The sequence below is a fragment of the Macaca fascicularis genome, chromosome 17 (genome assembly GCF_037993035.2).
Source record: "Macaca fascicularis isolate 582-1 chromosome 17, T2T-MFA8v1.1".
NCBI lineage: Eukaryota > Metazoa > Chordata > Mammalia > Primates > Cercopithecidae > Macaca > Macaca fascicularis.
The window spans coordinates 6,807,436-6,819,006 of record NC_088391.1 but is presented as its reverse complement, the minus strand read 5'-3'; the positions used below and the strand labels follow the sequence as shown (position 1 = coordinate 6,819,006).

General features: G+C 45.3%; 1 protein-coding gene across 3 annotated transcripts; it reads left to right on the top strand.

Annotated features, from left to right (window-relative positions):
* The first annotated feature begins 5,483 nt into the window (after nucleotides 1–5,483).
* On the top strand, nucleotides 5,484–11,120 carry GPR12 (G protein-coupled receptor 12). 3 transcript variants are annotated; one of them, XM_074021757.1, is made up of 2 exons: nucleotides 5,484–5,715; nucleotides 6,862–11,120. In XM_074021757.1, exon 2 carries the CDS (start codon nucleotides 6,950–6,952, stop codon nucleotides 7,475–7,477), a length of 528 nt encoding a protein of 175 aa, XP_073877858.1. In that variant the 5' UTR covers nucleotides 5,484–5,715; nucleotides 6,862–6,949; the 3' UTR covers nucleotides 7,478–11,120. The 3 variants fall into 3 exon arrangements, with proteins under 3 accessions (XP_073877858.1, XP_065389163.1, XP_015294575.1); XM_065533091.2 differs by having other exon boundaries at nucleotides 6,465–11,120; XM_015439089.4 differs by having other exon boundaries at nucleotides 6,458–11,120.
* The last annotated feature ends 451 nt before the right edge of the window (nucleotides 11,121–11,571 follow it).

Here is an 11,571-nt window from a genome sequence, read left to right as displayed (position 1 = left end):
TTTAGGGCAGGGAAACTATTCCGTATGACACTATGATGGTGGACACATATCACTGCAGATTTGTCAAAACCCATAGAATAGACAACACCAGGGGTGAACTCTTATGCAAACTATGGACTTTAGTTAACAATAATGTGTCAGTTTAGAAAACCCACACATCTGTTCTGGAGGTCAGAAGTCTAAGGTGGGCCCACCGACCAGCATTCCTTCTTGAAGTCCAGGGAGGAATTCCCTTGTTCTTCCCAGTTTCCAGAGGCTGCCAACATCCTGTGGCTCTCGACCCCTGCTCTGTCTTCACAGCAGGCAGTGCAGCATTTTCACATCTCTGTCTTTCTCCCTCTGCTTCTGTCCTCACATCTCTTACTACTGAGCCTAATCCTCCTGCCTCCCTCTTGGAAAGACTTCGTGATTATACTCAGGGCCCACCCAGATGATCCAGAATGTCCTCCCGTCTCAAGACGTCTAATCACTTCTACAAAGCCCATTCTAACAAAGGTAACAGTCCCACGTTCCTGGATTTAGGCCCTGGATACCTTCGGGGGTCATTGTCCAGCCTGCACAAGGACCAAGAGACAGTTGGAGGAGTTAGAGAAAAGGTTGGGGTGGGGAGAAGAGGCTAGGAGAAGAGAAAGGGTTGGATGAACATCTGAGAGGGAGCAGAACGGTCCCTGTCTCCTGTCCACACCATAAAGCACAGACAGCAGCCTGATGGGTAACTCAAAAAAAGAAAAACTATGGCTCCATGCAATTGTGTGAATAACACATTTCAGAAAGTAACACCTCGTTACTCTGCCTCCTCCTCTCAAAAAAATCCCAACTAAATTTATTAAGATATATATTAACAAAAAGTTTACAGTAGCGTTCTCTGTGAGAGTACATGTCATATTACACTTTAATTTTACTTGTAGGCTTCAAAATTTCTGCAATAAGTATGTATTACTCTATAGTCAGAAAAAATATATTTCTTAAAAAAACACGAGAATATATGTAGAAATGAAGCAACGTGAGTGTTGACAACGGAGCTCTCTTTTCGCACACAGAACCGCAGACTAAATATTATCTTTATGTCGTATGTCCCTCCCTTCTTTCTTCCTTTGATATTTCCACATCCTCTATTAAAATGGAAGTTTAGAGTGAATTTTAAAAGGGGAAAGGAGAGATGTGTTGTGATTCTTCATAGTTTCCTCCCTCTCCTTAAATAGCAACGTGGTATTATTTTAATTGATAACTAATTATTAAAATGTACTTTTGAGCCAGCGTGCATCACATGGCATGTACAGGAATGTTTGTCATGGTTTTATTCACAATAGCCAAAACCAGAAAACAACCCAATGTGGATCAATAAGAAATACATGAAAAAACAGTAGCATATTTGCTGTGGTCTGAATGTTTCCCCCCAAAATTTCTATGTTGAAACTTGATCCCCAGTGTAATAGCATTGAGAACCGGGGTTTGGGGACGTGATTGAGTCTTGAGAGCTCTGCCCTCTTGAATAGGATGAGTGCCTATGGGAGCTAGTTTGCCCCTTCTGCCAGTAAGCACACAGGAAGAAGCTGCCACCAGTAAGGAATGGATCCTCACCAGACACTGATTCTGCTGGCACCATAATCTTGAACTTCCCAGTCTCCAGAATGGTGAGCAGTAAATTTCTATGGTTTACAAATCACCCAGTCTGATGTATTTTGTTATAGCAGCCTGAACGAACTAAGACAATAGTCCTACAATAGAATTCTATACAGCAATGAAAAAGATTAAACTACTGCTCCTTGCAACAAATGAGTATGTCTCACTAACATAATGTTAAGCGAAAGAAGCCAGACATAAAAGTGTACATACTGTATGATTCCATTCATATAGAGTTCAAAAACAGACTAACCTAATCTGTGATATTATAATTCAGAATAGTGGTTTCTTTTCAGAGGATAATTACTGGGAGTAGGCAAGAGGAAGGCTTTGGGGTACTAGTAATGTTCTATTTCTCAAGATGGATAGTGGTTACATAGATATATCTATTTGATATATCTTCATGGTACTGTATACTTGTGAAATATACACTTGTCTGTATGTAGGTTATACAGTTATAAAATGTATTGTCAGATGAAGAGATCAATAAAGTCAAACTTTAATTTGGGATTATATTGTATTCTCAGGTGTGATATAGACCCTTGGCTGGACAGACTAAAGCACGGTCAATCTACGGTTCAGATTACTGCACCAATTAATCTGATCTATGGAAATTGACTAATAATCATTAACATAAGCAAGAGAGAAGCTGACTAGTAACATTTCAATACACACACCATGTGCTGTGCAGTACTGGCTCAGTTTATGACTTGCTCCAGCCAGTAATCTGGGACAGTCTCATGATTTACAAATTCAGTTACAAGAAGGGGCTGATAAATGTGCCCTCAGGGTTTCAGTTGGCAAAGATGCCATGTGTGATTAAGACAGGCGCCGAGCCTTTCTCACATAAAACAGTCATCATTACTCTAGGTTGTGAAAATGCCAGATCATGCTTGAAGGTTTACAACTTCTTGCTGAAGTTATAAAAAAAAAAAAGTGACAAAAAAGGTAAGTGATGAAAAGACAGTAAATGTCACACCTCTGAGGGCATCTGTGGCAGTGTCCTGTCACGGGTGGTGAACACATCGAGAAGACAGCTTTGCAGACAGCTACTTTATGGCCCTTGTTACTGAGGCTGTGCAAAAACTCCGCATTGGCCCACCCAGTTCCAAGCTGTGGCGAATCCTAACCTCCAGACCTGGAGTTGGTGTGCCTGGTGTCCCAACTCACTTTTCCTCTCAGAGATGCCCATTTCGTGAAGTTCAGAGGGGACGCCCATCACAGGACACCACATGAGATCCAGGCCTGGCCGATTGATCCACTCTTTCCCTTTAGCTGCCATGGTTGGTTGTGAGCGGGGCGCACAGCCCAGGCTGGGCCAGAGTTCTCCGCAGGAATTCCACTCACAGGTTAAGAATACAGTCTCAGAATGCAAGCCCAGGGCTGCCTGAGGTCACTTTCCATGACTGCCTGGAAGAAACTTGTCTGGGGTAGGGAAGTTTGAGGTACACAGACGCAGAGAAGCAAAGACAAGCAGAAATAAATCAGGCCAGGGCTGACTGCCAGCCACCTGCTTCCTGTAGCTTCTCCTTCTTTTATGTGAACCACTCCAGATCTTTCCGAGTCATACCAGACAACAAAACGCCTTTTTTTTTCTTAAACTAGTTTGAATTGGATTTCTGCTCCCTGGCAACAAAAGTCCTAGCAAATAAACCAATAAACGTAGAATCCAGAGTACAGGGAAGTTACAAGTAATCCTTCCAAGGGGGAGTGGGGACAGAACTGTGAACACACAGTTGATCTTACCATCAGGGGAGCTGAGTGTCCACAGCACTGTTAGCTGCTAACTCCTGGGCTCTCCCCAGTGGCGGTATCCGAGCCCCAGGTATAACTTGTCTCAGTTTCCTCCTTTGACTCTTCCCAGGTTTTACAAATTTTTTCTTTACAAAAATCCATATACCTCTGCCATTCACCTCAATACTTTTTTCTCTCCTCCAACACTCAGCTCTTTTTTTTTTTTTTAAATTTCTCAAACACATTAATGACTGAATTAAGAAGTCCCACCCCTTTAAGCTCCGTGAGGTCAGGGCCATGTCAGTGTTATTGGCTGGAATAGTGTCTGACCAGCCCTATGCATTCGCTTTCCTTAAACTGCATTGCTGACGTGAGGTGCCTAAAATTTTGCCACATAGCTTGAGCTATATTATGCCAAAACTACTACATGTTTGTTAAATGACTGCTCATTTTTCATCGCTTCATTCTAAAGTTCTCTGATGCTTCACACAGAAATTGAGAAGAAGATTACATCCCTTCATGACAGCATTTGCTGCCTGGCATTATTGTTGATTCGTGTGTGTGTCACTACCAGAGTGCGCACTTGCCTGCAGAGACCATGTCTTACTGAATTTCTGTGCCCAGCCCTTAGCCCTGTTCTTGGGACACACACGTGTCTGACGCCTCCCCACCACGAACAAGCCACTCTGAAAACTCCATAAAACCTTGCTTCTCAAAGTGTGACCTGTGAACCAGCAGCAGCAGCAGCAGCATGGAGAAGAGGCTTGCAAATGCAGAAGCTAGACCCACCCCCAGAACTACTGAGCAGAATCTGTCGCGGTAAAAGTTCAGACTATTCTGGAGGTAGCAGGAGGTCTTGGACATCATGGAATAGATGTGCCAAATCGAGGAGGCTGGGAAAGGGAGAAGCAGGTGGGTACCAGAAATGCAGGTGAGAGGGGATGAGGGCCTCAACCAGGGAACTGAGGATGATGAGAAGTGGCATGCAGGGAGAGCTGGAGCGACCTTGCAGAGCCAGAAACTGATTGATGGAAGAAGGGGAGGAGAAGCAGGAAGAAAGTCAAGGGTGACTGAGGCTCCGAGTCTGTTGGGCTGGGATAGAGAAGACGTGAGCAGCAGGGGAAGGCAGGCTGGCCAGCTGATGATACTCCTATAGGGTCCTTTGCCTGCCGACCATTTCCATTTGTACAAAAGCCCCTGGGGAAGTGGAAGAAAAGTAGTGGGAAAACCTTCACCTCTGACAGGGCAAGACAAGACTATAACACTTTTTCCTTCTCCCATCTTTAAACTGGAGGATCATCTTGGAACTTAAGATCTACGAGGTGCTTGGGTTTTTATATCCAGAGGAGGCCTGGGCTCAGAAAAGCAGACAGCTATCAGGTTCTTCATCTCAGAATCCATTGATGTGGCAAAATGAAAAAATAAATTAATAGTGCCACTTCAGTATCTAAATGAATTGGGGTTTGGCCAATGTCTGCAGGAAGCTTCTACAAGAACTCAGTAAATGATTTCCATTTGAAAACACAGCTCAAAGAGCACTTAATAAGTGCAAGTTGGTGATGATAATGATGATACACAGAGCAGCAGCATCTATTCAGTTAAGCAAATGTTCCTGGGAAACAGTGATAATGAACCAGGTCCAAGACCATGGGCAATTCTAAAAAAGCGTGCGGGGCATTTTGTTGTTTTAAAGATCTGCTTCCTCAACCTGTCCACCCCGCCTCCCTGCTGCTGATCGTGAATACCATCCTAAGCAATCCTTTTGGCCCTGAATGTAGCGGTTTAGGTGAAGGCGTGGAAAAGCCAGGACTGTGGAGACTGGAGCTCCCCGGGGAAACCACAGGAACGAAATAGGTCACAGGGCTCCCAGGCAGCGCTCCCCTGCCCCGCCCGGTGCAAGCCCGGGTCCGCCGGCTGGGGTGGGGCGCGCGGCGCGGCAGGCGGGCAGGGCGACCATGCAGTTCTCAGCCTCCCGGCTCTTTTGCCCCGCGCTCCGGGGCCGCCCTCGCCTGCCCGCACCCTAGAGCAGTCCCGACCCGTGGAGGCGCGCGCGGCCTCCCGGGGATCCCGCGGGCTGGCGGGCGGCCGGGCGCGCGCGGGGCGGGGGCGGAGCGCGCGCGGGGAGCGTGTGGGCCGGGCGGGCGCGGCGGGGAAAGCTGGGCGCGCGAGCCGAGCCTGCGGCTCACCTGCAGCCGCGTCGCTCACCTGCAGCGGAGCGCGCGCCCTGCGCCCTCCCGGCCCGCTCCGGAGCCCGGCCTCCGCCCTTTGCCACAGCGGGCGCCTGCGCCGACATGCGACACGAGTAGCCCGCGCGCTTCGGAAGCACCGGAGGAGCCCCCTCGGCCTGGGCGCGCCAAGGTGACCCCCTCGATGACCCCCCCGCCCCCGCGGGCCGCCTGTCCCCGCACCCTGTCTGTCCCTCTCGCGTCCGACTCCAGTCCCCGCTGCCAGGGGAGCGGAGGCAGTGCATGGGCATCTGTCTGTCTGTCTGTCTGTCTCGGTACTTCCATTGCACACACCTCCCTCTCGTGGCCCTCCCGACTGCTCCGTGCGCACGGGGGGGAGTCTGGGAGCCCCTCTTTGTTCCGGTCGGGGGTGCGTTTGAGGGTGTGCACGCGCGTGGGGGATGCGTTTGGAGGGTGGGAGTTCGATGGAAATAGGCGATTTAAATATTCCATCGAGGATGGCGGCCCCTGACTCAAGACCTGCCGCTGCCGCGTGGTTTTCTCGGCAGCAGCCCAGATGTCAAACAGTTGTTGGTTTTCAGCATGCAAGATGTGATTTTCCAATGTGCATTCCCAGCGCTTTTGCAAACAGACCGCCGCGAGTCCGTGTGTGTCTGCCTCGCTCACGCTGGTGTTTTGAAGTCCAACCCTGTGTTTTCCCCAGTGCCAAACGGCATTTGTGTTGTGGGGTTTAAACCACAGAGACTTTGGCTTTTGTTTCATTTCCCAACAGTTCCTCATTCCCGAAGCTTGTGGCATTTGGTACTGGTGTCTGAGCAGGGGCTGGCTTTCTGTCTGTCTGTGTGTCTTTTGCATGATCTCGGATCGTCACCCTGCTGTATCTAAACATTAAAAAACCTGTCTTTTCGTTGAAGAGGACAGGGGTTAAAATGAATGAAGACCTGAAGGTCAATTTAAGCGGGCTGCCTCGGGATTATTTAGATGCCGCTGCTGCGGAGAACATCTCGGCTGCTGTCTCCTCCCGGGTTCCTGCCGTAAAGCCAGAGCCTGAGCTCGTAGTCAACCCCTGGGACATTGTCTTGTGTACCTCGGGAACCCTCATCTCCTGTGAAAATGCCATTGTGGTCCTTATCATCTTCCACAACCCCAGCCTGCGAGCGCCCATGTTCCTGCTGATAGGCAGTCTGGCTCTTGCAGACCTGCTGGCCGGCATTGGACTCATCATCAATTTTGTTTTTGCCTACCTGCTTCAGTCAGAAGCCACCAAGCTGGTCACCATCGGCCTCATTGTCGCCTCTTTCTCTGCCTCTGTCTGCAGCTTGCTGGCTATCACTGTTGACCGCTACCTCTCACTGTACTACGCTCTGACGTACCATTCGGAGAGGACGGTCACGTTTACCTATGTCATGCTCGTCATGCTCTGGGGGACCTCCATCTGCCTGGGGCTGCTGCCCGTCATGGGCTGGAACTGCCTCCGAGACGAGACCACCTGCAGCGTGGTCAGACCGCTCACCAAGAACAACGCGGCCATCCTCTCGGTGTCCTTCCTCTTCATGTTTGCGCTCATGCTTCAGCTCTACATCCAGATCTGTAAGATTGTGATGAGGCACGCCCATCAGATAGCCCTACAGCACCACTTCCTGGCCACGTCGCACTATGTGACCACCCGGAGAGGGGTCTCCACCCTGGCTATCATCCTGGGGACCTTTGCTGCTTGCTGGATGCCTTTCACCCTCTATTCCTTGATAGCAGATTACACCTACCCCTCCATCTATACCTACGCCACCCTCCTGCCCGCCACCTACAATTCCATCATCAACCCTGTCATATATGCTTTCAGAAACCAAGAGATCCAGAAAGCGCTCTGTCTTATTTGCTGCGGCTGCATCCCGTCCAGTCTCGCCCAGAGAGCGCGCTCGCCCAGTGATGTGTAGCACCCTTGCACCCAGGAGGACTCTGCATTTACCAAGCACTTCCACTGCCTGGCCAAGGTTTGAGATGCTTGCCTTGAATTCCTTGCATCGGATTCCCTCTCAAGCCACAGGAGCACTTAGCATTCGTGAAGCAATGACATCGTTTAGATGAGTTAAGTAATTGAAGTGAAAATAATGTTACCGGTGTTTTCACCATTAAAAAAGTATTGTTGAGATCTTCACGCAATATTATTTTGTTTTGCTTGGGGGCAGGGGTTTCCTTTTATATTTTGTTTGGAGGGCTGATTGGGGGTAGGAAAGGAAGGGATATGATACGCCCATGATGTTGTAAAAAGTCAATGAGTTTCAGAGTTTTTACCTGGACTTTAAAATAAATTTGAGTGATTGAGGAAAACTGAGGAAGACTTACTTTTTCCAGACTATTTTGTTTTACATGATGGTAGATTTTTTAATGCTGCATGTATGTAACAGAATATGACCCCTTTCAATCCAATGCAAATAGTTTACATAATTGTGTTTGGAAGGGTCCTGATTTTGCTAACATGAACTCAGTAATGTCACCGACATTGCAACCCTGAAACCATTCTTATTCATTCTTTCTTTCCTTTCGGCAATTACTGTTCACAAGAATTCTTTCGGTATTTCTATAAATGTTGCAACTCCTTCCGCATGGTTGACTGTGTTAGCTAGGCCACTAGTTTCAAATGTTGCCATGTCAATCTAGATTCCAACGGGTCATTTTTCAATATAGTTTTTCAATATGTACTTTCTAAAATGAATCCTGAAATAGGTTTTGATTTTCATATGAAGTAGGATTGATTAGATCTACGATTGTAGTTTCTTAAGCTATTGTCTGATTCTTTTCAGAAAACAAAAGGAAAAAAATCTTAATTATAGCAATTGAAAGTAGATTAAATTTATTTTAATATATTCTGAAAAAAACTAATGTGACATTATCATGAAATTTTAAAAAATCACCTTTCCTCTCTCTAAGAATATATTAATAGTTATTCTTGATTGAGACAGTTAGAATAAATATTATAGGCCAAGTTTTTTTCTGGCTCATACTGTCTGTGGTGTATAATGCATTTGAAACAGGCAGTCCCCTGTTTTAATGATTAGGTTTGTTTGTGAGTGCACAGCATCCATCTATGACTGTGATATATATAACCTATATCCTGTAAGGTCATAAACAGAATGACCATTGGCTGTTGATGAAAAGTTAAGTTTGAAATCTTTTAACTCCTTTTCACCAAAAACCAATTTATACACAATAAAAATCATATTGCTTGTTTTCAGAGAGCAAGAATGTAGTCAGGAAATTGCAAAGAAGAATTCACTTCAAACACATTGTAAAATCAATGTGTCTCTGTTTTCTTTTCTGTTCATGCAGACAAATGTAGACACAGGTATCTTTCCTCCATTTGCAATGGATTTAGAGTTATGTCTATATAATCAGTGGAAAAAATTCTTGGCCGCATATCAACTTAGCCCATTCAGATGGCAGCAAAAGCAGTATTTCAGGGTCGTTGGGGAGTCATTTGTAATAAATTAACCTCATTGGTTTGTACCAGATGTGATGCCCAGGGTGGTCTCAGGACCATTCCGGGGGTCCTGCATGCTGATGCCTTCTCTCCAGCGCTTCTCCTAATGTAGCACACGTGTGAATAAATCCTCTACTTGAATCTGCGTCTCCTCGCTGAGGTTACTTACGGAAGCAGGAGAGGGACTGAAATACTTAAGAAATGGGAAATAATTTTCAATACATATCACTGTATGATCAATCTAATAAAATTGATGCCTTTAAAACATTTCTTTTGAACATTCGATGGAGTTAGTAGGTTGAACATGATGAGTCTGTTTTTAATTAATTAAAATTGAATAGCATCACCATAGGAGACTTGACAAAGGTAAGTTGGTTTTGACAGGGGCTGGGAAATATCCATAATGAGGTTTTAAAGGAATAAATGATGATTTTATAAAAAATAGTGGCTCCATTTGTGTATCTCCAATAGTCAGAATTATAATGAGAATCATATGTACTTGTTGTGACCACATGTGTGCCAGGCCCCATGCTGGGTGTTTTACTATAATCACAAAACTACTACTTTTATAGGTGAGAAAACTAAGACTAAGAGAGGAGCAGATAAAAAATGTGCCTGAGGCCACAAAGCACAAGGATAGAGTCAGAATTTGAAGCCAGGTTTTCCAAAGTCTAAGTCTTGCTCCTTCCCTGTACCTTGCAAGCTTTCATCCCTCAGTGGATACCAGGGCTGTGGAAACTGATTTGTAACATGTTCCTGTCGCAGAGTTTTGGCTCTGCATTTAAGACATAAAACTTGGCCTGGCGCAGTGGCTCTCGCCTGTAATCCCAGCACTTTGCGGGGCCAAGGCAGGTGGATCACCTGAGGTCAGGAGTTCGAAACCAGCGTGACCAATATGGTAAAACCCTGTCTCCACTAAAAAATAAAAAACTTAGCCAGGCGTGGTGGCAGGTGCCTGTAATCCCAGCTACTCAGGAGGCTGAGGCAGGAAAACCGCTTGAAATCACAAGGAGGAGGTAGCAGTGAACCAAGATCACACCACTGCACTCCAGCCTGGGTGACAGAGCAAGCAAGACTCTGTCTCAAAAAAAAAAGGCATAAAATTTCCTGTTTAAAATTACACTAGTTAAGTGGTTGCTTTTGGCCTGTGTTTTTAAAACATCTAGTTTCAGCTAAGAGATTTTTCAATTCAACTAATAACATGCCCTTACTGTTTAAATTGTGAAAAATGTTGGACATTTATGTGGTTTTCTACAAGGTTTCTTTTTTCTTATGGAGCTAATTATTTTGAAATGTGCACACATCTCAAGGTACATGTGTGTATGCATGTATTTATGCATACGTATACCCAATAATATTAACTTTGCAACAGGACCAAAGACCTCATGGAAAACTGTCTTATTTCCAACAGTCCTGAGGTAGCAGGCAATCTTTTACTCCACATAATTAAAATTTCTAGCTACCAAGGAATTGATATTTTTCCAGTAGAAACAGTTATCCTTGTAACTAGGACAATTCCATTACTTTACCAGAATCCTGAATTAGTCAAAACTAGTCATCCAAGTCATGACTACCTAGGGTTTTGTTTCTTTTTATTCCTTTAACTCTTTATTTCTTTCTATCAGTGAAGTTTGTTTTTAAAGGTTAAGGGGATCGCCTCCCTCCTAGTACCTGGGGTGGGGAAGCAGGGTGGAGGTAGAGCCCCTCCTTGCCTGGGAGCCTACATTAAGGAGGCAGGGGTGGATTCTTTGGTTGACTTGACCATGAAGAAATAGTCTTAGACTCCCCCAGGATTTAAAATAGGATTGAAACAAGAGGTTTAAAAGAGCAGATGAAGAATAGAGATACTTAATGCCAATAAAAATATCGTGGAGACTTCTTACGCTTTTTTTTAAATGCTTAATCCATTATTAAAATAATGATTGACTTTATTTTATAGTAATATATGATAATATGACATTAGGATGACTTGCCATTTCAGATTTAAAATACGTATTAAGTGACTACTATGTTGTGATTTTGAATAATGTTTAAGTTTCTATGTTGATTGTATGCCTGGTATAATAAAGGAAAAGACTGCCTTATTGTCCCCTTTAAAATTTGTCATAATTATTGAATGTTTCGATATAAGGTTAGGACCTCTATGTCTGTTTAGAATTTTAAGAATCACAAACTTATAGATTTATACATCATGGTTTGAATTCACAGACAAATCCGTCTTCTAAAAAAATTACAGGCCGGGCGCGGTGGCTCACGCCTATAATCCCAGCACTTTGGGAGGCCGAGGCGGGCGGATCACGAGGTCAGGAGATGGAGACCATCCTGGTGAAACCCTGTCTTTACTAAAAATACAAAAAAATTAGCCGGTCTTGGTGGCGGGCGCCTGTAGTCCCAGCTACTCGGGACGCTGAGGCAGGAGAGTGGCGTGATCCTGGGAGGCGGAGCTTGCAGTGAGCCGAGACCGTGTCACTGCACTCCAGCCTGGGCCACAGAGCGAGACTCCGTCTCAAAAAAAAAAAAAAAAAATTGGTAATTTTGGCTAGAGCTCCT

Bases quoted from the DNA above. Each gene is read 5' to 3' on its own strand.
- GPR12 (XM_065533091.2), top strand. From the start codon at position 6,473: ATGAATGAAGACCTGAAGGTCAATTTAAGCGGGCTGCCTCGGGATTAT.